The sequence below is a fragment of the Scylla paramamosain genome, chromosome 2 (assembly GCF_035594125.1).
Source record: "Scylla paramamosain isolate STU-SP2022 chromosome 2, ASM3559412v1, whole genome shotgun sequence".
NCBI classification, from domain to species: domain Eukaryota; kingdom Metazoa; phylum Arthropoda; class Malacostraca; order Decapoda; family Portunidae; genus Scylla; species Scylla paramamosain.
Window position 1 is genome coordinate 40,814,317 of NC_087152.1, and position 27,510 is coordinate 40,841,826.

The 27,510-nt window shown below is 40.3% G+C and overlaps 1 protein-coding gene across 3 annotated transcripts in view; it reads right to left on the bottom strand.

Annotated features, from left to right (window-relative positions):
* The window catches only part of LOC135115213 (putative neural-cadherin 2), a 105,262-nt gene extending 81,645 nt beyond the window's left edge, over positions 1-23,617 (bottom strand). Inside the window, exons 1-2 of one of the 3 annotated variants that reach the window (XM_064031747.1) lie at positions 23,250-23,617; positions 22,031-22,285 (exon numbers count right to left, since the gene is read on the bottom strand). In XM_064031747.1, the coding sequence (XP_063887817.1) occupies positions 22,031-22,079 (49 nt within the window). In that variant the 5' untranslated portion in view covers positions 22,080-22,285; positions 23,250-23,617. Of the gene's footprint in view, positions 1-22,030; positions 22,298-23,113 lie in introns of all 3 variants that reach the window. The other 2 variants (XM_064031756.1, XM_064031741.1) reach the window with 2 other exon arrangements.
* Positions 23,618-27,510: the final 3,893 nt, after the last annotated feature.

Consider the following 27,510-nt stretch of genomic DNA (forward strand, 5'->3'; position numbering starts at 1 on the left):
CTGGAATATTACACTGCTGCCTTTTTTTATTTCATTTTTCATTTAGTGATGTGGGAATTTATTGATGCTGAGGATACATAAGCGTCTCCTCTCTCTCTCTCCTCTCTCTCTCTCTCTCTCTCTCTCTCTCTCTCTCTCTCTCTCTCTCTCTCTCTCTCTCTCTCTCTCTCTCTCATGCCAAAAAGAGCATTTAGTATATTTTTTCCCTGTTTTTTCCTTATTTTTTTTCTCTTCCTTGCCTTCTGGTTGCTTTTCCTCTTGTTTTTTTATCTCTCCACTTCCCTCTCGCCGTTTTTATTTTCCTTTATTTCTTGCTTCTCCACTTTTTTCTTCTTCCCTCCTTTTCCTCTTTTTCTTCTTCATCCTCCTACACACACACACACACACACACACACACACACACACACACACACACACACACACACACACACACACTTAAAGTTCATTTAATTAAGAATGCTTTGAAATGCAAGACTGAAAATTATACATGAATCCGGTCACTCCAGAATGTCTTTTGATGCTTGATAAATAGGAGGAGGAGGAGGAGATGAGGAAGAGGATGATGAGGATAAAGAAAAAGAAGGAGGAGAAGAGGGATAAGAGACGAATATTCTATAATTCAAAAGGAGGATGAAGAAGAAAATTAGAAGTTGTAATAAGAGCTAGAAGAAGGTGGAAGAGGAGGAGGAAAGAGAAGTAGGAGGATGATTGGATGATGTGAAACGAGCTCTAGGCGGAGGAAGAGCAGCAGGAAATGAAGCAGAAAATTATTAGCCTTGGAAAAAAGTAAGAAACAGAAATATTATTGATTTACTGATGGACTTATTTACTCCGCAGATCTTTATAACAAGTATAGAACTACGGTAAATATGCAAGAAGGCTCATTAAAACCTATCTCTTTTCTCAGGCTTACTTTCAGAAAACAAGAAAATTTGCTTCCAAAAGTACAAAATTCCCAATGGAACTGAAAGGAATAGGGTAAATATGCAGGAAGGCTCATCCCCAATCCCCATCCGCCTCTTCCGCTGATACATTGCTGGTAAATATTTAGAAAAAGGAAAAGTGGGAATGTCGGAAAGCGCAAGCAAGAAAATTTGCTCCTAGAAAGACAAATCTACAGATCATAGAAGAAGTTGGTAAAAAAAAAAAAAAAAAGAAAGAAAGAAAGGAATGGAAGAACAAATCGAATAATCGCAAAAAAAAAAAAAAAATTGAAAGGAATGAATTAGTGAAAAAAAAGCGTCTATGTAAAACTAATTTTAATAATCCTTCAAATGTAATGCAAAGATAATGAATAAATGAATGCATAAACTAATGAATATACGAAGGAGTGTATTCTTATAGTTAGATAAAAGACAATAAAAGGAAAGTAGCGGATATAAGATAAAAAAAAAGAGTACTTGAGCAAAAGTAATTTAATAATCCTACCCTATGAATGTATTAAGTCGTGAATGAATACATAAACTGATGAGTAAACAAAGGATCATATAGTTGAATAAAAAGATAAATAAATAAAAAAAAATGAGAAGAAAAGTATCTGTAAGCAAAACTATTTCATAATGATACACTTTCGAATGTACCAAGTAATGAATAAATGAATACATAAACTGTTGCATATACTCGTTTATATGAAATGAACATGAAGGAAGAAGAGAAATGAAATACGAAAAAAAAGTGACGAGAACCTTGAGAACAATATCGTTTTTATCAAGAGTGGAAGAATGAGAAACCTAACGAGGTGTGAAAACTATTGCCTTACTGTAACTTCAGGAAAGAAGAGAGGCGGAAATATGAGGATGTAGCGAGAAAATGAGTACGATATTTTTTTCTGTCAAGAGTGGAAGAATTACCAACATGATGAAAAGCGATACTTATTGTCCAGTTGTTGCGTAAAGGAAGAAAAGAAGGAAGGAATGAAGGAAGAGAAGCGGAAATATCAGGTGACGAAGATCTGACGACAAAAGTGTTCCAGTAAAGAGTGAAATAATTATTACGAGAAGTGAGCCTGTTGTTCTCTTGTGACGCTGTTCAAGAGACGGGTATCATTACTGTGCTGCTGTAGAGGTGATAAACTCACAGAGGAAAGGAAAAAGAAGAGGAAAGTTAGAACATTAAAAGGAAGGAAATTTCAGGAAAGACAACAGATTTTTTGACAAAGAACTTTGGGAATATCAGGGAGACGAGAGAGATTAAAAAAGAAAAAAAAAACATAAAAGAATAAAAGTCAAAAGAGAGAAAACGAGACGAGATGAGGGAAATTGCAAGAAGAATATTTTTGAGTCCAATTTCTCTCCATTTTTGGCAGAAAGGACTTTAAAAATACTCAACAGACGAGAGAGAGAGAGAGGGAGAGAGAGAAAGCATGAATGGAAAAGGCGAAAAGAGAGAAAAGGAGACGAGATGAAGAGCAAAGAAAGAAAATACCTTTGAACCGAGTTTCTTTCCATGACCAAAATTAGATTACATGTCGCTATCAGCCAACGCCGTGTGTATGTGTGTGTGTCTTACGTCTGTGTTGTCCTTGCCTTCCACTTTCCCGGTATCGCCAAATTAACTTGATCCGGCGAGAAAGAGCAGCAAGAGGTAAGCAAGTTGGTGTTCCTCCTCACTGAAAGTCACGCCGCCACAAACACCTTCCTTCTGAATGGTTCCTGAAGGGACGGAATTGGCGGCGTCTTAAGCTAAGTGTTCCTCATTCAAACCGCCACGCAAGTTTCGCAATGGAGGGCGGAAGGGACAGAGACAGGGAGAAGAGAGGACAAAGGAAAAAGGAGAATGGATGAATGAAGTTTGAGAGATGAAGAGAGAATTTTCGTAACAGGAAGGAGGGAGAAGGGAAATGGATGGAGAGGGAATAGGAAATGGAAGTATAGGAAGAGAGAAAAGGGAAGAAGAGACCGCGAGAAGAGAGAGAACGAAGAAAAAAAAGGAGAAAAAGTGGGTGAAGCTCGGGAGATGATGAAAGAATCTCCCAACAGGATGAAGGTTGGAGTGAGAGGAAGAGAAGAGAGGCAGGGAGAAGAGAGGACAGAAGAAGAGGAAAATAGATGACTGAAGTTTGGAAGATGGTGAGAAGTTTTCTTAATAGGATTGGAGGTTCGAGTGAAACAGAAAGAGAACTGGATGAAGTGAGAAAAGAAAGTACAGGTGTAGGAAGAAAGAAAAACACCTGAAATAAAACCAAAATAAAGGAGTAAGAGAGAAAAGTCGAGTAGCAAAGGAAAAACACAGAAGAGACAGAGAATTGTGAAAGTTTAGGAAGGAGTGGCGTAGACAGAGAAAAAAAAAATGCGCGAGGGTGAAAGGGAGAAAGAGGGTACAGAGGGAAGTGAACAGGAAATAAAGACGAGGAAAAGAGAACCCACGGGGGGGATTTTTACCACTTGCACGGGCCATGTTCAGGAGGGGCTTTCAGCGGCCAGGAAGAGGCACAGATTTACAGGCAACTTAGTCCCAAACTCCGCCCGTCGTTAGCCGTGTTTTGGTGCGGGGGAGAGAAAGCGGCGGGTCAGCGTGTGTTTGGGTGTTGCCTGACTCCTGCAGTGACCCGTTGACCCTGCTTTGGCACAGTAGCAATCGTAACAGGCAGCGTTCCGTCCCGTGTGTCATCAGCAGCAGGTTACGGGACTTGCACTCTCATTATACACGTGGTGGTTGTGCTGTTGTGAGGCAGGAGGAGGGTTCTACAGCGCGTCTTGTGTTTGTGAGTGTATTGTTATTATTTTTTTTTTTTATTGTGTTTTCATGCCGTGTTTGTTCGTTTATTCATTGAACTAAAGGTAGAACACGAGCAGTTTTTTTATTATTTGCGTAGATAATTAGAAACAGAACAACAGGATATTTGTTTTGGTGGTTTATTTATAGAAGTAAAGATAGATCAATAGTTAAAGCGTTATTTTTTTTTTTATTGTTTATTTACTTTGAATAATAAGAAACAGAACAAGGTTTAGCATGACTCTTTGAATAAGCAGACAAACCAAGTGTTCTGGAGAAGTGTTTTTTGTAGTTGTTTGTTTACAGTACTAGAGGAAAAAAAAAGGTAAAAAGAGCAAGATATCATTGAAAACAACAACACCAACAACAACAAAAAAAGAGCGCAGTTCGGTTATTCACGCGAACCCGATGTACCCTCGTGAAAAATGTTGCAGGTCATAAAATGCAACGAGAACACCAATAAAAAAACAGTCAGTCTATTTCCAAACCAACGTCGACTTTCGCGAATTTAAAAAAGAAAAATATTATTAACTGATCCCTGAAAATACCTGAGTATTGCCAATGATAATCTGTGAACGCATCGGAAAGCTGGCGTGATTTCCCCGGGCGTCCAAATTTAAACAGTCACAGGAGGAATAGCAGAAAAAAAAATGTACAATAGTTTATTCCGGAGTGTGAGCTTTGAGGCAAGAGCAATAGTCTGTGGATCAGTGAAAATATAAGAGGTTAAGAACATAAGAGAAGCTTCAATAAGTCATCAGACCTACACGTAGCAGTCCCTGTACGAAATACACTTAAAATATTCCACCTGTCGTCGTTGTCCATAAATTTCCTTTAATCTTCTTTTGAAAGCTCTTTAATGACTCAGCTCCAACAACATTCATCTACAATTCTATTTGAGACCGAGTTCCCACTTATGTCCTTTTAAAATCTAACATTAGCAAGCTTGAACCAATTATTTTTCTTTCTGTCGTAACCCATGACCCCGTGAATTGGAGTTTTGAGCTTTGAGGCGAGAGTAAAAGAGTTCGAATCTTGAACATCACCTGGGAAAACGTAAGTATTAAAAGTGACGATCCCCCAGCGCCGGCGAGGGACACCTTTAGAAAAGTCAGAGAGAGGTAGTAGATTGTTCCGGAGTTTGAGGTTTGAGGCGAGAATAACAGCTTAAAAATTGTTAACGTTACTGGGAAAGCGTTGATATTACAGGTGACGATTCATGAGCCAGCGAGCGATATCCTCAAAATGCTTCACTCATATTCAAATTGAAATTGAAATTAGTTCATCTCCACGAGTTAGTGTTTATTATGAAATCGTTTGGTAGACATAAAACTAAGACTACAAAATACAACATTAAAATTAATTAAAAACTTTAATAAAAACTCACATTAAGGAAGGACTCTTAGATAAGGAGTACAGTCGAGCTGCAGCTTAGTGAGTGAAGAGAGTGTTGTAAAAAAGCTTGCAAGTCAGCTGGAAAAGAACTTAACCCTGCAGATAATCCGTAAAAGAGAGAGAGAGAGAGAGAGAGAGAGAGAGAGAGAGAGAGAGAGAGAGAGAGAGAGAGAGAGAGAGAGAGAGAGAGAGAGAACCACTACTGTTAACACGTGAACATCTCCTTTTTTTCTTTCTTTAACTTTCCTTCTCTTTTTCTCTCTCCTCAATTATCTTGTATTGTTCTCTTTGTTTCCTTTGTATTCTTCCTTTTCTATTTGTCTTTAACAACGAGAAAGAGAGAGAGAGAGAGAGAGAGAGAGAGAGAGAGAGAGAGAGAGAGAGAGAGAGAGAGAGAGAGAGAGAGAGAGAGCCAATATTTCTCTTGTAAAATTCATGACCATTTACTTACATAGTCGCTCCGCCGAGACTTGTTCCTTGTATAAATTCTGGCGTGTGATGAAAAATACAAGTAAGGAGCGAGTGACTGGCGCTTTTTTCCTCCCTGAGTTTCCCCGTTAGTGGCGGAAAGTGACGAGAAGACGTGCCAAGGGTTCTTTACAGTTTTTCTTTAGTAGTTTAGTTTTTTCTTTCTTTTCCAATCTCTTTTTTTTCTGTTTTTTTTTTTTATGAGGATGGAAAGAATAGTTTGATGGTTGAATAATGGCTCTCTCTCTCTCTCTCTCTCTCTCTCTCTCTCTCTCTCTCTCTCTCTCTCTCTCTCTCTCTCTCTCTCTCTCTCTCTCTCTCTCTCTCTCTCTCTCTCTCTCTCTCTCTCTCTCTATCTCTCTCTCAAGTCTAGTTTTTTAGATACCTTAAAAATATTGAAGGAATTATCGGTTTTTGTCTCGTGTGTGTGTGTGTGTGTGTGTGTGTGTGTGTGTGTGTGTGTGTGTGTGTGTGTGTGTGTGTGTGTGTGTGTGTGTGTGTGTGTGCGTGAATAACAAAGATGGATGCGAGAATTTGTAAGAACACTTCCTTCTTTTCATCGTAGTTTCCTGTGTAATATTTTCTTTTATATTTATCCATTTATTCAACATTTTTTTATTAAGTCGCTCACAAATGGAGGAAAGATTTATTTGACTTCTCTCTCTCTCTCTCTCTCTCTCTCTCTCTCTCTCTCTCTCTCTCTCTCTCTCTCTCTCTCTCTCTCTCTCTCTCTCTCTCTCTCTCTCTCTCTCTCTCTCTCTCTCTCTCTCTCTCTCTCTCTCTCTCTCTCTCTCTCTCTCTCTCTCTCTCTCTCTCTCTCTCTCTCTCTGCAATAAGAGGCGGAGAGGATATATTGGAGGCAGGAAGACACTTCAGAATTTTGGTAATATTTCTCAGTTAATAATTCTAAGATGTTGATTTTATTTCTCTCTCTCTCTCTCTCTCTCTCTCTCTCTCTCTCTCTCTCTCTCTCTCTCTCTCTCTCTCTCTCTCTCTCTCTCTCTCTCTCTCTCTCTCTCTCTCTCTCTCTCTCTCTCTCTCTCTCTTCAATACTACTTGTCCGATTCCGGTCTTTCTTCTGGTATTTCTTCTTTTCATTTGTCTCTTTTATCGTTCACCATTTTACGTTTCCCTCTTTTGAATGTTATTATTCTGTTTTTTTTTGTGTTTTTTTTCCTAATTTTGAATATTGTGTTATTTTTACTTTTTTTTATTTTATTTTGAGTCTTCCTTTAATCTTTCTTCATAATTATGGTGTTTTAAATCTCTCTCTCTCTCTCTCTCTCTCTCTCTCTCTCTCTCTCTCTCTCTCTCTCTCTCTCTCTCTCTCTCTCTCTCTCTCTCTCTCTCTCTCTCTCTCTCTCTCTCTCTCTCTCTCTCTCTCTCTCTCTCTCTCTCTCTCTCTCTCTCTCTCTCTCTCTCTCTCTCTCTCTCTCTCACGATGCCTCATTTTCAGCCTCGTCCGTGACTCAAAGAGGAAAGCTCATTTAGAAAAAAGGCTTCGTGTTTTAATTCTTGTTCCCTCCTAGTTTATTTTCCTCTGTCTCTGTTAGTCTCCCTCTCTCCTTCATTCCCTCCACCTACTACTACTGGTTTCCCTTCTCACGCCCTTGTCTTCGATTCCCGTGTTCTTCAAATTCTTTACCTTGAACAGCACACGTATGCCATTTGTCTCGTTTCTCTCTCCCTTTGGTTCTTGTTCTTGTCTCTCCCACATGAATACTTACTTTTCTTGTCCCTGTTCTTTCCTTCCACTTTTTCCTTCAGCTCCTTCTCTCCTTCCCCTTATCGTATATTGTTCTTTTTTTTTCTCTTTCTCTCTTTCCTCTCTCCAGCCCCTCTTCCTCTCTTCTCTTTCACGATGTTGTTCACCTTGTCTCATAATTTCTCCACCTCCTTCTTCTGCTCTTATTCTTCGTCCTTTTCTTTTTCTTCTTCTTATTCTTTTTATTCTTTCTTCTCATCCTCCTCCTCTTCTTCCTCCTCCTCCTTGTCTCGTTTTTGTTCTTATTCTTGTTTTCTTTGTTTTCTTTTCTCATTTTCTTATTTTTGTTCTTTTTTCTTGCTCCTCTTATTCTTGTTTATCTTCTTCGTCGACGTGTTCTTCCATTTCATCTTCTTCGTGTTCTTCGTTTTCTTCCTCCTCCTTCTCTTCCTCCTCCTCTTTATCCTGGTTCACTTTTACCTACCTTTAAAGAGAGCTCTCCGTCCTTCTGCGGCGCCGTCAGGAGAAGAAGGGGAGCCGCTGGGCAGGAAGGCGTGCAGCATTCAGGGACTTTGTAGAAGTGAATAAAGAAATAAAGCATTTATGAGGCGTTCCTGCAGCAGCGATAGCGGGAAAGTGACGCTTCCGACTCCTCTTACGGCAACACTCTCTGCTTGAGGAAACTAGTGTGTGTGTGTGTGTGTGTGTGTGTGTGTGTGTGTGTGTGTGTGTGTGTGTGTGTGTGTGTGTGTGTGTGTGTGTGTGTGTGTGTGTGAGAGAGAGAGAGAGAGAGAGAGAGAGAGAGAGAGAGAGAGAGAGAGAGAGAGAGAGAGAGAGAGAGAGAGAGAGAGAGAGAGAGAGATGATGGGTATGGGTTTTTTGTAAATATAGTTGCCTCTGTAAGTGTGGCTTTTGTGTGAGCAAGTGTTTAAATTGTGGTAGTTGTTGTAGTGGCAGTGGTGGTGGTGGTGGTGGTGGTGGTGGTGGTGGTGGTAGTAGTAGCAGTAGTAGTTGTAGTCGTTGTGGAATTAATAGTACAGAAAATGACATTCCTGTGCTGTTGTTGCTGCTTTTCATGTTTTTTTGTTATTGTTGGAGTACGAATAGAAGGAAAAAGAAGGAGGAGGACAAGGAGGAGGAAGAGGAGGAGAAGAAACACCAGGTGAACCCAAAGTTGAGATGGGAAAAGGGAGGCGGAGGAGAAGACACTGCAGATGGCAAAACTACTTCTGGGATGAGAATTGGGGGAAAGAGCGGAATGTTACAAGAGGGAGAGGAGAGAGAGAGGAGAGAAGGAGGAGTAGGGGTGGGAGGAGCTGGAGGCAGGTAATGCGATGCGGTGTGGAGGATGTTCGGTGCAGGCGGAGAGTGGCAGCTATAGATGAGGAAGCAAGGAGCAAGGGGATTTGATTGCTGAGGAAACTGCAAAGAAGGTCGTATTTCTGAACCAAGAAAAATCCTTATGAGAATGAAGGCAAATAGGTACAGGAAAGTGTTCTAGAGGGGCTTGTTGGGGTGGAAGAGACTGTTAATAGAAATAGAAATGTACTTAATTGTCTCGTTGTTAGTGTCTAGTCATTAACAGTTTGAACAAAAAAAAAGATTAAACAATTTTTTTTAACTGGGATAAGTGGAAATCGGTAAGCATGTTTTCTACAGGGACTGCCACGTGTAGATTTAAAGGATTCTTAAAGGTTCCCATGTTTTCTTGTGTTCTTAAGTTCTAGTACATGTTGAAAGTACTTAATATGATGCTTTATAAAGGGATTAAGCCAATTTATATACTGTGATAGATGAGAACACTTATATGCTTTATACAGGAACTGCCACATGTAGGCCCGATGTCTTCTTGCGCCATCCTTATTTTCGTATATTCTGAAGTTCTAAAAGTGAAAGGGAGGGAGAAAAGACTGAGACCGCGTCAGTAAAGGAGGACTGGAAGAGCTGCCAAGTAGATATACAATAGGAAACTACGCGAAATGTGAACTGGAGGGAAGAGAGGCAGAGAGAGCGAGCAATGGCAAGAGAGGGCCGGAGGAGCTGCCAAGTAGATGCGATAGGAAACAGCGAGGTAACTGTGGAAGTTTGAAGGGGTGAAAGGGAACTTAGCATCTGTGGCGGTGGGAGAGGAGGGATGATAAGGAGCAAGAGAGGAGGAATAGAGGGGAGGAAGCAGCACTGTGTAGGCTCTTAAACGGCCGGAACACACCCATTAATATTCACGAGCTGCGGGGAATGTTTTGTCCTGGTGTAGGCGATGGCAGACTGTGGTGTTCCTCGGGCTGCTGGTGTTCAGTGAGGTGAGAGGGAAGCAGGCGCCGAGGGAATATAAAAAGAGAAGAGAAGGGAAGCCGTGGAGAATAGGAAAGAAGAAAATAAGTGCAGAATAGAGAGTGTATGAGCGAAAACATGACGCTGGTTGTTGTTTTGTGGTGAGGCGGAAGGGAAGGAAGGAAGGAAGAAAGGAGGGATGGAGAGTGAGTAGGTGAGGAGAGCAGAGAAGCAAGGAGATACAGAGAAAAGAGGTAATAAGAGCACTCGTGGAGAGGAGAGGAGCAACTCAAAGAAAGAAAGAAATGATGTTTTGAGTGGCAAGAAGCGAAGGAGTAGTGAGAGGAAGAAGCAAAATAGCAAACTAGATGTAAGAAAAAATGAGAAAAGTAAACTCAGATTGATAAGGGAATGAAAGAAATGAGAAAAAGAAGCTGATGATAAAAAAAGAAAAGAAACAATAGAAATACGTACTAAAAGAGGCAAAATAGAACAAAAGTACAAATAAGATTAAAACACTAGAAATTAAATGAGGGAATAGCAAGAATCACAAAAAAAAAATTAGAAAAGACGCAGAACATAAATAAAACTAGTGAAAAGCGAATAAGATGCAGGGAATGAGAGGAAAGGACCGGTAGAATGAATTAAAGAAGAGATAAAAAAAAAAGACAAAGCAGAAACTCTGATGATTAAAAGAAAGCAACACGGAAAATAACTCAAAAGGGAAGCAAGAGAAACAAGACAAACGAGAGTGGAAGAAAAGATGATGAGGGCAATAAGTCAGAAAGGAGACAGAGTGAAAGTGTCTCATAAAGTTATATTTGTCTCCCTTTCTTGTCTTGTCATGTCCTCTGGGGAAACAAAACCTCTGTGGACGAGGAGCACAAAGGGAACGGTTGGTCCAGGAAGTCTTTAATGTGATGCAAAGGGAAGAGCAACAAGACACTGGATACACCACTACACAGGAGACAGTAACAAGACAATGCTGGGAAGGATTGTGGTTCACAAACATACAGGAAACACCAAAATGACACTGCTGGGAAGGAGTCTGACATACCAACATACAAGAAACAGTAACAAGAGACTGCTGGGAAGGACTGTGACACACCACCACACAGGAAGCAACAACAAGACTGCTGGGAAGGACTCACTGCTCACCAATACAGACAAACGATAAGGGAAGACACACACTAACTGAACAACACTAACCAATAAGAACATTAATAGACTAACGCTAAATAAGAGAATATATAGACAAACAGACCAACGGTAACCATTGAAGGAAACAAACAAGTAAAGTACAGATCAAAGCTAAACAAGAGAAGATACAGACCAACTGCAATCAAGGGAGAAGAGACCAACAAAACCAATACTAATGAATGAACAGACTAACACTAACCAGGGAACAGACCAACGGGAACCAAGGGAGCATAAAGACTAACAGATAAAGGGAAGATACACACAAGCAGACGAACGCGACCCAAGAGAAAATGCCAATGGAAAACGGAACATTTACTCTGGAGGAAATAAAAGGGGAAAAAGTGAAAAAAAAAATGTTAATAAGGAAAATAAAAAAGTTGTTTAAGTTAAGGTGATAGAAAGTTTAAGCTGCTTTTGTATTTTATTTCATTTTGTTTTATTAATATAGTAGTATGTGTGAGTGTGTGTGTGTGTGTGTGTGTGTGTGTGTGTGTGTGTGTGTGTGTGTGTGTGCAGATATCTCTTCTTTTCACAGAGAAGCTCTATTTCCTTAACCTCAATCATCCGTCTCCTTCCCCCCTTCCTCCCTCTCCCCTCCCTTCCTCTCACTCACTCCCTGCCTCTGCACTCACGAGAAAGTGTCAAAACAAAATATCCAATTTAGCTCCAAGGCATTGAGGCGCTGGAGAAGGATGGGAGGTGGAGGAGGAGAGGGATGAAGAAGAAAGGGAGGAGGAGGAGGCGGAGGAGAAAGCAAAGGAGGAGAAAAAGGAGAAAGAGGACAACACAAGCAAAATGAGAATAATAGCGAACTGGAGGATAAGGAAGAGGAGGTAGAGGAAGAATAAATGGAAGAAGAAGAAGAAGAAGAAGAAGAAGAAGAAGAAGAAGAAGAAGAAGAAGAAGACGGAAAACAGTAGCTGCAGGAGGAAGAGGAGCAAAACACCACAAAAAAGAAAGGAGGAAGAAGAGAAAAAGACAAAGATGGAGAACGGGAGCAAGAGGAGGAGGAAGAGGAAGAAAAAGAACAAAATAAACCAAAGAAGAACGATAACGGAGTAAAAGATGACGATGATGATAACGAAGAGATTAAAGCAATATAGGAGGAGGAAGATAACGAGGATGACAAGTAGAGGAGGAGGAGGAGGAGGAGAACCAGTTGCCTTTCACTACAATGATTAATGGACGCCTCTTTCAGTTCTTTCATTTCGTAATTAACACCGGCAGCTGAATCGTTTGTTCCCGGTTAATTAATAGTGGTAATGACGGTCCTTCCTGCTCTCCTTCCCTCCCTCCCACCCAGTGTTCCTCTTTGATGGCCCCTCCTCTCATTAATAAACTCTTTTCGGCCATAACTTCATCACTGGCCGCACCTCATATTAGTTGGAAGGGTCCGTCCGTTATAAAAAATGGAAAACTTCAGCAGGGAAAAATAATGTTTGTTGTGGTGAAGTTTGGCCGTCATAAGGTTTAGGTAAATTACTTCATTGCCTTTCCTCGTTATGTTTTTTTTTGTCATGGATCTTTTTGGTGCTTTTTTCGTGTTTTTTTCTTTATCTAGTGTTGGAGGATGCGTTACAGGAGATGGTGGTGGTGGAGGAAGTGAAGGTGCAGAGAAAATGTTGAAGGATGTGTGAGAAGAGATGTCTTGGTAGTGGTGGTGGTGGTGGTGGCTATGACAGTGAGAGGTGATGGTAGTATTTGTGGGAATAGTTGGGATAGTGAAAGGTGGTGGTGGTGGTGGTCGTGATGGTGGTGGTTATATATTGTCTCTGCACGCAGGGAGACACACGGGCTAATCAATGTACTGCAGTAACCGTCAGTGATTTTACCTGGTTCACATGTTTCACGATACATTTCATACACACTTTATGAACACTATTTCTTTTATATTTAGTCTTTTTTTCAACTGAATTTCACTCTTATGTATTTAGTCTTCCTTTATTCACATCCACAGCACCATAATGGTTACATAAACACAAAAAAAGAGGGAACAATGTTATTTTCGTGTTTTCAAAGATATATAACCATTAAAAAAAAAAACAGTAATTAAAAATCATATTTCCGTAGAGTCACACACAAAAATAGAAAAGCATACCTTCGTCTTGTCTAAAGTACATAACTATTCAAAAGCCTTTAGCTGGAAATTGGTATTTAAAATGTCATAAAGAGAAAAATATGCCTAACAGTGGGAGAGAAGGAGGGTATATCTTGCAGAGGCCACGGAGAGACTTGACGGGTGACATGGCTTCCATTAGTGCAGTCCTTTTAATGTCTAATGTTTTCAGCTCCTTTCGAAAATGCAGCGTGACGGGCACAGGAGTAGAGAGAGTGCAGGAGAGAGTGAGCTTCTTCCCCAGGCAGTGGTCGGAGGGTGCAAGTCAGTTATAGATTCGGGGCGAACATAAAAATCCAAGCCGAAGTGTGTGTAGGTGGTGGGCGAGGTGCGGTGCCGTCTGGGGAGGGACGACAAATGGCTCTAGCTCGGTGGCTGTAGTGTAAAGTGTGGCAGGCCGTTGTTTCTTTATGTAAGAGGGGTTCTGGCCGAGAGCAACACAGAGACGGTGAAAGAAAATGGGACCCTGAAGAATCTCAAAGGTAACTGTTTAAAAAAGAACATCTAAAATTACGAGAACTGTCTTGTTGATTGGAAGAGAAGGTACACTGAAAAATGGGAACATGAAAGCAAAATCAAATTTAATTAAAACAACTTCCTCCCAAAAAGAGCCCCGCTGATGACGCCAGTCCTAAAATACAAATAAATAAAAAAAACGAGAAAAGTGTCTTGGTGGCAGTGGTGGAAGTAAAAGTACAATGAAAAATGGGAACATGAGAGCAAAATCAAATTCAATTAACGCCCCCTCCCCACGACACACAGGAGCGTTACTGGGTCACTGCCTCCATCTATCTGACTGACTATATATTTGCTGATTCTCTCTCTCTCTCTCTCTCTCTCTCTCTCTCTCTCTCTCTCTCTCTCTCTCTCTCTCTCTCTCTCTCTCTCTCTCTCTCTCTCTCTCTCTCTCTCTCTTTGTGTATGTGTGTGTGTGTGTGTGTGTGTGTGTGTGTGTGTGTGTCTGTGTGTGAGTGCGCGCGAGGGAAAACTCTGGAAGGGATTAGATACGAGATTAATATCCTCACTAAAATAGCTTCGGCGATGTCTTTGATGGACATTAATGGCGGAAGTAATCGGCTTATTAAAGGATCCGTGGTTTTCTCTCTGTTTTCCATTTATGAGTCTTGTTTCAACTTAGTATTTACAGTTAAGAGGCTCACGTTAATCATGAACACTATTCTTGCTACGTATCATTATTTACATTTCGAATAGTTTACATTATTCATGAACATTATCCTTGAAACTTTTCCATATTTACAGCTGAGTGGCTTACATTAATCATCAACACTATCCTCGCGCACTTTGCATCATGCACATTATCTTATCCCACTTAGGCACCCTTCCGTTCTTGCTTTCCACTTTTCCGCTGCCTGCCTTCCTTCACTTTCTTAATGTACGAGGAACTGTATTCTTAAACGTTTTGTGATTTCATCTTTCGCATTTCACAAGTTGTAGTGGAAGTTGTTACAGTTTCAAGTATTGCTTTCATGACTCGGATGATAGATTACCAGGAATTCCACATCTTTGAAATTAAAAGCTTCCATGAGAATCCGATTGAACATCTCTATAGTCTTTGAGAATAGTGTTGATGAGAATGTAAGCTTTTAATATGAGCCAAGATTTCAAGCCTCAGCTCAAGAACTCTAGTCATTTCCTTCTCACAGATGTAGGCAGTCAGACAGATGGGGATAGCGAGATGATAAAGATTGTGTGTGTTGTGGGGAATTCATTTATTTTATTTTCCTCTCTCCAGTGACTAGTTTCTTCATACTTTTCACTTCTACAACTACCACATGTCACAAGCTGTATAAAAGATCTCGTAACTCAAAAATGATAACGAAATAACCCCTTATTGGTAAGTGCACCATTAAACTTGAAAAAAAAATAAATAAAGATGAATGGAAGAAAAATCGTGATCCATAAAACGTTAATAAAAAAAAAAAAAATCTAGGTAAGGTCTCAGATACACACGTTCCTAATGTACATATAAGATTTCATGATTCAACTCTACAAATCACTTCTCTCTCAGAAACCCAGATACTCGTAACTCGTATCGGTGAAAAAAAAAGAAATAATAATAATAATAATAATAATAATAATAATAATAATAATAATAATAATAATAATAATAAAAATACATGAGTTGACTCGGAGACGGTAAAAAATAAACCTGTGTAAGATCACATAACTCAAAATACACACCTTCCTAATACACTTACAAGGTCTCATGACTCAGCAACTCTATAAGACTTTCCCCTCTCAGAAATACACGAGCCAACTCATTATCGGTAAAAAGTGTATTTATGAAACGTTTCATAACTCAAAGGAGGTAATGAAGCAAATCCACATTGAAGAGTTCGCCTAGTATAATATTCGTAAATTAGGAACTGATTGGCAACGCAGGAACGAAATCATGTGGAAATCGTTAAAGAAAAATGTTTGACTAGTAAAAGATTAAGTAAAACGTAAGAGACAGAGTGGAAGATCAAATTGGGGCATTTTTGGAATATTTTCATCACAATTTTCAACGATTTGATACACCAAAAACTTATTTCTACACAAGTCGTTCAGTTTTTCAATTTTGTATTTTATTTTGTCTATTATTTTTTATTATATTTTTCATTCGATGGGTAATTATTTATAGATTTATGGTGTGTGTGTGTGTGTGTGTGTGTGTGTGTGTGTGTGTGTGTGTGTGTGTGTGTGTGTGTGTGTGTGTGTGTGTGTGTGTGCGGTATCACATCAAAGTTTTTCCTTCACTAATGGTGATGGAGAACAATTGTATATACATTTTAAATCCCACAAATGTTGAATCCATTATTATTTCCGCAGACATAACATAACATAAAATGAAATGGAGCAAAATAAACAATACAGCAAAAAAAAAAAATATATATATATATAGATACGATGGAAATATCGGCATTTTATTATTTTATCTTTTTTTTTTTTTTACTAACGGGAAACAAATTTGTTGTACTGATGAAGTTAATTTATTTTTCGTCCCTCTCATTGTTTTATTATTGTTATTATTATCATTCTTAGTAGTAATAGTAGTAGTAGTAGTAGTAGTAGTAGTAGTAGTAGTAGTAGTAATAGTAGTAGTAGTAATAGTAGTAGAAGTAGTAGCAGCAACAATAGTAGTAGTAGTAGTAGTATTAGTAGTAGTAGTAGTAGTAATAGTAGTAGTAGTAGTAGTAGTGGTAGTAACAGTGGTGATGGTGTAGTAGTAATAGTAGTAATCGTAGTAGTAGTAGTAATATCGTTTCCATCAACACCATAATCTTCATCTTTGACTGCTTTTTTTTTTTTTAAATTTGAACACCTCATTTGCTGCAAGTCTTAGATTTATACTATGAATTTCCCCGAGACCATTAAATTAGACCGAGAAGAAGCCACACCAGTTAAAGAGTTAACATTATTCTCTTAATTGTATTGTTGTTGTGCTGGGATTTTCCCTTCACGTAACACTAAAGTTAAAAGGAGAAAAACTAACGTAATTCGTCACCACAGTATAAAATTAACGCATAGCGGGACACAGACAGACGGAAAGACAAGATATATATAGTTAGCTACACGCTGACGGCCAGACTGACACACACACACACACACACACACACACACACACACACGTACAGAGACCAACAAATACACAGTGAGGCAGACAGACAGAGGCAGTGACACGGAAAAGGTTGTGTCTCATGGGGAGTTAACTGTATTTGATTCTACACTCTCCTGTCTCTATTCTATTTTGTTTTATTTTCGTTCAGCTTTTTCACTTCCATGACCGATGCTTCCACAGCCATCACCACTATCACTACCCTTGCCACTACCACTATCACCACCCCTATCACCACCACTTGTCACAATCAACTCAACTATTGTCACAGATATTACCATTATCATCACATTACCACATCACATTACCAACATTACTGTCAACACCACCATAACAATTATTACCACAAATGCCACCAACATCACCACCAATACTACCACCACCACTACTACCACTATGACGACCATCAAATAAAATTATACTGCGTTAACCCTGTCACTACCAAACACGTTTTAAACACATTTTTTTACTAGTTTGTTATGTAGCTCAGAAAAGACGAAGGCAACATTCTGTTCACTTTCTTTCTGAGTTCATGCAAACGTTATGGTACTCTAAGTGCTGGAAAGAAGAGGATACTCGTTAAAGCGGAATTTAAATACTCGTAAAAACTATAAATGAAATGGGGAAAAAATAATATTACCAAAAAAGGAATGTAACAAAAAAATGTCAACAAGAGTGGCAACAAAAAGACCATCCACGTGTTTGTCAAAGCGAATTATAAGTAAAAAAAAAAAAAAAAACAATAACTAAATTGAAAAGAAACAAGTGTCGATAAAGTACAAATAGAACGCGGAGAGGAACACGCGAATCTGAGGTAAAAACTATAAGGTTTGATTGGATGTTGCTGATTTCTTTTATTTCTCGGTATTGTTTTCTGTATTTTTTCACCGCGTTTTGTTTTTTACCTTTAGCCGCACACTCGCCTCGGCCTCTTTCTGTAATTGTTTTTCTGTAATTGTTTTCCCCAGGCGTGGCGCGGCGGTGAGGGAGAGACAGCGGCTTTGGAAAATATTTCATTTCAAGTGTTTTTGTGTATAACCTTTGAAAGTCGCCGCCACAAAGAGGGATTGCACACAGGAAATGGATTTCTCTGACGTGCAGGAAATTTATTTTTCTGTATCATTGTGACAATTCCACTGATAAAAAAAAACAATAGTGCTATTCTTTTTAGAAATGTAATACTAAGATTTATTTTCTAAGTGCATTTTTTTTTTTACCTAATACGTTTAAACGATCGAGATAAGAAAAAAAAAAAAAAGCTGAACTAATTGTATCTTTCTTTTACGAAATATGGCTGTAAAAGTGCTTTGGCTTTATTTCATAAGCTTTACTCGTCACCACACACACAAAAAAAAATATTGCTCGATTAGTGTATATATTCCTCGTCATACGTAGATAAATTTCACTGAAGAAACTCTAACCTACCTAACAAACTCTCTCTCTCCCTCTCTCTCTCTCTCTCTCTCTCTCTCTCTCTCTCTCTCTCTCTCTCTCTCTCTCTCTCTCTCTCTCTCGAGTACCAGAAGAATAAGACATTTACGGTCTACTTTCTCGCCACCCAGACGTCTCTTCATGCCCGCGCGCCCTCGTCAGTAGGGTCATGAGCGCTCTCTGGGGAAATAGCCCTGACTTGCCTTGAGCAGCGAGGGGCGGAGGCGCGGCTGTCTAGAGGGGCAAAAAGAGGCTGAAGTACCTCCCATTCCACTGCTTTTGTATTTTCTTCTGCCAACCAGCTCTCTCTCTCTCTCTCTCTCTCTCTCTCTCTCTCTCTCTCTCTCTCTCTCTCTCTCTCTCTCTCTCTCTCTCTCTCTCTCTCGATTGCTCACTGCTTCTTTAACTTCTTTTCTATTTTCTGTTTTCTATCTTTGTTCGTGTTTTCTTTCTTATTTCCTCTTTGTTTTTCCTTCCTTTTCATGACTTTAATTGCGTCCTTCTCGTCCTCTTCTCTTTTCTCCTCCTCCTCCTCCTCCTCCTCCTCCTCCTATTCTCTCCTTGTCTGCCACGAAGTCGATAAACGTGGCTTCTTTACTGTTTTAATCTTGTTCTGAAGTTTCCCTAACTTTTCGTATTTTTTTCTCCTTTTTTACTTTCTTTATCCTAAGCTGATATTGTTTCCTCGAACACTCGTTGGCTTATTGCTTTTAATTTGTGCTGGAGTCGCGTTCGGGAAGTGCCGTGCGTGAGTGTGTGTGTGTGTGTGTGTGTGTGTGTGTGTGTGTGTGTGTGTGTGTGTGTGTGTGTGTGTGTGTGTGTGTGTGTGTGTGTGTGTGTGTGTGTGTGTGTGTGTGTGTGTGTGTGTGTGTGTGTGTGTGTGTGTGTGTCGATGGGTTCCCGTCCCCTCACTTTCTCGCTGAGGATAATGGCGTCTGACTGTTATGTCCTATGAAGGTATTGCAATTGTTTGGACGCTCGATTTATGGTGAAAACGAAGGGAGAGAGAGAGAGAGAGAGAGAGAGAGAGAGAGAGAGAGAGAGAGAGAGACGCTGTTCGGTAGGTGTGACAGATCATAAATTCATAAATCTTTTTCCTCTCTCTCTCTCTCTCTCTCTCTCTCTCTCTCTCTCTCTCTCTCTCTCTCTCTCTCTCTCTCTCTCTCTCTCTCTCTCTCTCTTATGATTCCTATTTTTTCTTATTTCCTAATGGACCTGTTGTTTTTTTCCTTGACTTGTATTCTCCTCTTCCTTCATCTCATTTTCCTCCTCCTCCTCCACCTTCCCTTTCTCCTCCTCCTCTTCCTCCTCCTCCTCCTCCTCCTCCTCCTCCTCCTCCTCCTCCTCCTCCTTCTCCTCCTCTTCCGCCTTGTACTTTACTATCCTGTCTTTCCGTAATTAGTTTGTAGTTTCCCAACAGCCTTGCAAGGGCCAAAAGATATGTTGCTGTATCGTTTTCCTTTACAGTCCTTTGTAATCCTCCTCCTCTTCCTCCACCTCCTCCTCCTCCTCCTCCTCGTCCTCCTCCTCCTCCTCGTCGGTCGTGCAAGTCGATAAACGAGCCATGTTCATTGTTTTTAATTTAGTTTTGGTAACTTCTGCGCTTTATTTTTTTTAATCTAAGTTAATATTGTTTCCCGAGCACTACCCGTTTATTGCTTTCACTTTGTGCCGGAGCTTCGTCTGGGAAGTGCAGTGCTTGTGTCTCTGCCTGTGCCTGTGCCTCTGTGTCTGCGTCTGTGTCTCTTCGCCCGCAGGAAAGAGTCTGTCGCGTTAAACGTTTGATGTGTTACTTTTTCGCCCATTGCCCCGCCCCAGTTGCTCTTCCTTCCATTGCGACGACTCTTTAATAATCAAGCGTATATCTGAGGGCAGTTCTCAGTTTTTGTCGTATATTATCAGTCGCTAAGCAGTTAAATGTTTGGTGTGTTACCGTTTTCACATTTCCCCGCTGGCCTGCTCTTCCCTTCATCGCGACGAATCTTTAATAACCAGACGCTTTTTTCGTAGACTTTTAGTATCATATTATCTATTATGCTGTTAAGCGTTTGAAGTGTTACCGTTTCCATATTTCCTCGCTCAGTTGCTCTCCCCTCCATCGCGGCGAATCTTTAACCAGGCCGTGTTTTTCTTGGTCTGTCACTTTTCGTTGTTAGTCGCTAAGCTTGACCGTTTCCATACTGCCCCGCTCAGTTGTTCATCCTTCTACGGCAACGAATCTTTCACCAAGTCGTGTTTTTATTGTGCTGTCAGTTGTATACTATCACCGAGGGAGCTTCGCGCGTATCAGTCATTACCAATAGCATAATCGTTACTAATCTCTGCTTCACACACGAAATTTTTACTAATCAGGGCTTTGTGAAGAGAATCATTAGGCGTATTATTAATGATTACCGCTGCGTTAGCTATTCCGAGAAAGACGTGTGAACTAGGCTTGTGTGTGGGCGCTGCCGAGTTGGGTCATTTGTCAGCCATTACCAATACTATAGTTGTTATTTATCTTGTCCCTATTTCACACGTAACATTTATATTATACTTCTTTGTGTAAAAAGTAATTGTTATATTAATGATTACCGTTGCGTTGACTTATTCCGAGTGAGTACGTGAACCAGACATTTCAAATCGCTAGTTCAGCTTTAGCCATTGACCTACGCGAGGAGAGATACTAATAAATTTAGTCGTAAGAGGGATGCTGGAGGGGAGAATAAGCCGAGGCAGAAAGAGAATGGAAATGACAGATGAAGTAACGTCGTGTATAGAGACATGGAAGGCGACCAGCACCATTAGGAAAGCCGGAGGTCGGGATGAGAAATGACCGCCTACGCTGAACACCATGACACCTAAGTGAGTGAAATAGAATGCATGCAGTTGGGTTGAGCCACTGGGGCGTTAGCTCAAGGTCACGCAGTGGTTAGGGGAAAGACGACTGCCTCAATAGCTCTCTCTCAACCCGCTACCCAGCCATCCACACTCAACGGGGACACCAGCCACTACGCACGCCTCGCCACGCTCTGCCAAAATTACCAAAGTTCATATCACGCTAACTACTCAATTAAATCACGTAATGTGAGAAGTTTTCTACAAGCCAACATATGGTCTTCGTGTTAATGGTAATTGACTGCAATGTCATATGAAGGTATTGGATTTGTTTGAACATTCGAGCTATGTAGAAAACGAAGATTCACCATTTAGAAAGTAAGAGAAATGTGTTCATATTCACACACATGCGAATAAAATGTTCGAGATCAGTGCGGTTGTTTTTGTCTTTATTATTTTTTTTCGTTTTGTGTGTAATATTCTGTAAAATATTAGTATATTCCTGGGGAATCTTTAAGCAGTTATACTCGTACATTGAAAAATAGCAGATATGTCGCGGAGCAAATACATACACATCCTCCCCGTTCCCTTGCTGTGTTAACACTGAGATTGAGAGACGAGAGCGGCCTCCGTGAGCGGTGCCACCTCACTGACATAAATACATATGGAATTCATCTGAAGCAAAGGGAGGAAGATGGAAAAATGAATGAGAACAAATAGCCAATGATTTCAGTAGGAACTGAAAATAGTAATACAGATATAATCATAGACTTCCTTGCCATGAGCAACGGAATATCTTGGTCCAGTCCCGGGATGAAAGGCGGCTGTGATCTCGGCCCAGGAACCACATTCACTAGAATATTAAGACGAGGACGAGACAAATTATTCATTAAGGGCGGGGATCAAAGAGGTGCAGTCCTCAGCGTTGAAAAACCTCAGACCAGCACAGTGCTTGGACAAGCGGGATAGACCAGACACATGTACAGACACAGAATGCTGGTTTTGTCACGAGTCATAAATTTCCTCATTACTTGAGACACTTCTTCCTGGACAAGTCATGATATTTTGTTTACGGAGATACTTATATATATATATATATATATATATATATATATATATATATATATATATATATATATATATATATATATATATATATATATATATATATATAATGAAAACAACGATCTAAGGCTTGCTGATGAAATTGTGATGTCTGAAGAAGGACGTAAGAAAAGAAGAGCCTGGAGACGAGCAAGAGTGTGGAGGAGTCCTGAGGGTTGGTAACACTCACCAAGCAGGGTGCTGTTGGTGATGATCTGGAAGATCCTGCCGGGGTCCATGGTGACACACTGGTCGCCGCAGCACAGCGAAAGTTAATTACAAACACAGGGGTACCGTCCCCACCCTGGCCCTGGCCCCCTCGGGGCAGCGCTCCCTCAGGGGGTGCGGACAGCTGTGAGGTTACTGTAGAGCGTGTTCACAGGGTGCTGCGCAGGGCCTGTCACTTGTCCTGCTGTACCGGGGAATGTCACCTGCAGCGCTGCACCTGTCACATAGCCTGTTGTCAGTTGCATCTTAAACTCGGCGACGCCGAACAAAACCCTACACACACACACACACACACACACAAGATATATATATATATATATATATATATATATATATATATATATATATATATATATATATATATATATATATATATATATATATATATATATACACACACACACACACACACACACACACACACACACACACACACACACACACACACACACACACACACACACACACACACACACACACACACACACACACACACACACACACACACACACACACACACACACACACACACACACACACACACACACACACACACACACACAGAGAGACGCACACCATACCCACACACACACACACACACACACACACACACACACACACACACACACACACACACACACACACACACACACACACACACACACACACACACACACACACACACACACACACACACACACACACACACACACACACACACACACACACACACACACACACACACACACACACACACACACACACACACACACACACACACACACACACACACACACACACACACACACACACACACACACACACACACACACACACACACACACACACACACACACACACACACACGGTTTATTTATTTATAGATATAAAGATACAGACAAAGACACACAGACACACACAGTCCCAGCATCGCAATGGTGCTGTCACAACCCTAGCCACGGGACAGCAACAACAGCTGGAGCAGCACACCGCTCTGACTCTCAGCCCGCACATCATTCATGCCGCAGCCAACCCTGAAACTCACAACTTCTCTCTTTCGGCTTCCCTGTGAGTAATTATCGTTTGCCGGATTTCAAAAGTTTGCTTGGAACAAAACTTTACGAAACATCTTTCCTCTAAATGAATCGCGGTCGTTCAGCAAGGAACTCTTCACCACGCACCGCTGGTCAAGTCTCGAGAGGACGAGAGTTTTCAAGCGAGCGATGAAGCGTCGGCGATGCGGCGAGACAGCGAGCGTGAGGCAGCAACAGGACAGTGGCCGATGAGCGCCAGGGAGTGACTGAGGCGCCCTGGTCCGCCACCTCGCCACCAGCCCCTCGTGACCTGCGCTCTCATCCCTGCACTCCCTACTCCTTCCTTATCTTCTCCTACTCCTCTCTGCTTATCCTCCTCCTTCCCGTCTCATCTCCTCAGCATATACGTTTGATATAGACCAGCACATCTCTTCCTGTCTGTTGTTCTCTTGTATTTCCATTGATTTTCCTCCTCCTCCTTCTCCCCCTCTTTCCCGTCTCATCTCCTCAGCATATACTTTTGATATAGGCCAAAACATCTCTTCCTTTCTATTATTCTCATGTACTTCCATTTATTTTTCCTCCTCCTCCTCCTCCTTTTTTCCGCTTTTTTTTTCTTCATATTATTTTTCTCCCTCTCCTTCCTCCTCACTATCTCTTTCATCATTCTTCATCTGTTTGTCCTCTCTCTCTCTCTCTCTCTCTCTCTCTCTCTCTCTCTCTCTCTCTCTCTCTCTCTCTCTCTCTCTCTCTCTCTCTCTCTCTCTCTCTCATCCATTTTAAACAGCTTTCGTTTCTTACCTTTCTCCCTCTCTCTCTCTCTCCCTCCCTCCCTCTGACGCAGTTGCTCAAATTAGGTGGCGTGCTAAACATAACTGAGAGAGAGAGAGAGAGAGAGAGAGAGAGAGAGAGAGAGAGAGAGAGAGAGAGAGAGAGAGAGAGAGAGAGAGAGAGAGAGAGAGAGAGAAAGAGAGAGATTTCATTAATAAACAAACGTGATATGAGTCCTGCTCTGAAATATATACCAAACGTCAAGGAGAGAGGGAGAGAGAGAGAGAGAGAGAGAGAGAGAGAGAGAGAGAGAGAGAGAGAGAGAGAGAGAGAGAGAGAGACACGCACACACACATTATTGCATGTAAACAAAGACCATACAATGACGCCCTTGTATGCCAGGGAAATAAAGACTATTGCCAATAATACTGCACATACACACACACGCTCGTTGCCGTAGAAGATTTTAATAGCTGGAATATGAACAGGACTGGAGTGGGGATGGAGTGAGGCGAGGAGAGGCGAGGGGAGGGGAGGGGAGGGGAAGGGAAGGGAGGGGCCTGGGCATAACAGATGAAGCCGTGTAATGCAGCAATGACCAGCAATGACTCCTACTACTGAATTTACTGGCTCACGTACAGTAGCGGCGCGCTTCGTAGCTTTGTAACAGTTTATATCCCCGTCATCACCTCTGTGGCAGGCTGGGTATTTGGTTCTCTCTCTCTCTCTCTCTCTCTCTCTCTCTCTCTCTCTCTCTCTCTCTCTCTCTCTCTCTCTCTCTCTCTCTCTCTCTCTCTCTCTCTCTCTCTCTCTCTCTCTGATGTTTGGTATATTTGAGTGGGGATTCATATCATGTTTATTTATTAATTGAATTTCTGTCTGTCTCTCTGTTTGTCTGTCTGTATGTGTCTTTTTTTCTATATTTTTATCTGTCTATATATTTATCTATCTATTTGTCAATCTGCTTGTGTCTGTCTGTCTGTCTATGTCTCTCTCTCTCTCTCTCTCTCTCTCTCTCTCTCTCTCTCTCTCTCTCTCTCTCTCTCTCTCTCTCTCTCTCTCTCTCTCTCTCTCTCTCTCTCTCTCTCTCTCTCTCTCTCTCTGCTGTTGTCACTCCTCTAGGTTTCAATATCGTTAGCTGCTATAAAGGTGTCACTGTATCTTTATGGTATATTTGTATTTGTACTCGTAATATGTGTTATTACTGCCGTGTTATACGATACACGCTCCCTGAGATTAATACTACATATATTGTCTATTTTATATGTATGCTAAATCGTCAGTGTCGTTAGTCATTGTTGGTATGTGTCGTTGTATTTATTTAGTCTTGTTGATGGCAGTATGTGTGTAACTACGATGCTCTATTAAAAAAAATATGCATGATTTCTTTCTCTTTTTTTTTTTATTTCATTTTACGTGCTCATAGTTTTTTTTCCACAATATATAGTTTGTTCTCTAAAATTCCTTTTTTTCTCAATGACCTCGGTTTTTTTTCTGGGTTCTCATAGTGGGATAGTTGCACTACCGAAGTTTTTTCTTATTTTCGTTTTTTTTTTTTTTTCATTCTTGCAAAGCTCGTTGGTATGAGCTGTAAAATAATAATAAAGGGGAAAAACTAACGTCAAATTGTTGCTTGAAAAAAAAAATAATAGAGTTCTATAAATTCCATTAACAATAATGCAGAAAAATTCATGTGAAACTGTTGCTTAAGAGAAAAGAAAAAGTTCGAGAAAAGCTGCAATATATTCCAATATCCATAAAAAAGAAAATGAGCGTCAACATGTTGCTTAAAAAATAAGTCGAATAAAAAGATTTCATTATATTCCAATATAACCCAATAGAAAAAATAAATAAATAAATAAACGTGAAATTGTTGCTATAAAAAATAAATAGAAATAAGCGAAAATGGTTCCAATGGCGTTGTTTGGTGTTAATATAGTGTGGCGTCTTTTTTATGAAGGTTTGCCGGTCGTCACAATAACTGCGGTGATGGTATTGTTTTATTTTGGTTATAGTATTGCTTTTACTTCCCAGTTATTGGAGTAGGTTGTTTATTTTATTCATTTATTTATTTGTGTGTTTATTTAATGTATTTGCAGTTTTTTTTTTTTAACAATGCCTCTAGTCTCATAACATTTTTACCGCACGTTCTTTGCATTATTTGGAGTTTTTAGATTCAAAATGTCTATAATTACGTGTCATATTTATTCCGTTGTGGTATAGAACATTACTTTATTTCACTAATATGTAAGATCAACTTGTGAAGGCCACGTGCTGTTCATTGCAATATACTGACAAATAGGGAAGGTTTGAAACTGGCAGACTCTTATTTTCTCCTCTTGATTGTTTTAGTTTCTTTCTTTTCTTTTCTTTTCTTTTTTAGCTGGGAAAGGCGGAGGTAGTGGCATTGTTAGCAGTTTTTCTTTTCTTTTTGTGACCCTGACCAGTCCCCCCTGACATGTGAAAACAAAAAAGTGGTCTCAGCTGCTTTTTGTCAGCTACGGGGCAGGTAGCGTGACTAGGAAACATTCACCTGTCAATGATAAATGTGCACTTCAATCACATAAAGCTAAAACACGCATTCTATAACTTGAATCAATGTTAACTAATAATTATTACCACTGTGACTTTTATGTTGATATCCCTGACAACTGTAGAAACAAATATCTCTTTCCTAACACGCACTATATAAGAGTGTTGTATAAGTTTTATATATTGAATGAATCTTTTAACTGCTTCACGTTTTTTTTTTTTTCTGTAATTACCTTAATTTCTTTGGTCACTTCTTTACTAATCTCTTTAACAGTTTTGTAGCCTGTAAAAGATAGTATTAACCTTTGTTTCTTTCTTTTTTTCTTTTTTTTTTTCTTTTGTGCGTGTGCGTCTCCACAGTAACTAGTATATCAGTAAAAGATTTAAAAAGAGCTGCCTGAACCGCTCAGTAACTATATTTTTACACGCTGTATTTATGTAATTGATCTTCGTACCTCTTCTCCACTTTAATTCAACGTTTCCTTCCTCTTCTTTGTAATCACATTTACTTAAGCCGTTAAGCTGATCGCGTCTCCTGATCTTATAAGTACATTGTGTTCAACTCTCATCAATTCGCCTCATTTAAAGTAACTCTTCATTATCTTTCACTTCGCAGCAATATTGCATCTCATTATCTTTTACCGTTATTTCTGTTGTTGCTAATCTGAATTTGCTAACTACATCCACTCTCTCTCTCTCTCTCTCTCTCTCTCTCTCTCTCTCTCTCTCTCTCTCTCTCTCTCTCTCTCTCTCTCTCTCTCTCTCTCTCTCTCTCTCTCTCTCTCTCTCTCTCTCTCTCTCTCTCTCTCTCTCTCTCTCTCTCTCTCTCTCTCTCTCTCTCTCTCTCCTGCAACACGCTTTCTGCTCACTCTTGGAATGTCCATCTCACTAAAGCAAGATTCAACCTGTATTTTCACTCTCTCACCTTTTTCACTAATATATTCTGAAATTCTCTACGTGTTTTGGTTTTCGCCCTACTTATGGCTTGAACTATTTTAAGAGAGGAATAAAAACATATGAACTTAAGAAAATAAGGGAAGCTGCAAGAATCCATCAGGTCTACACGTGGCAGTTCCTCTATAAAACCTTCTTATATCCACCTATC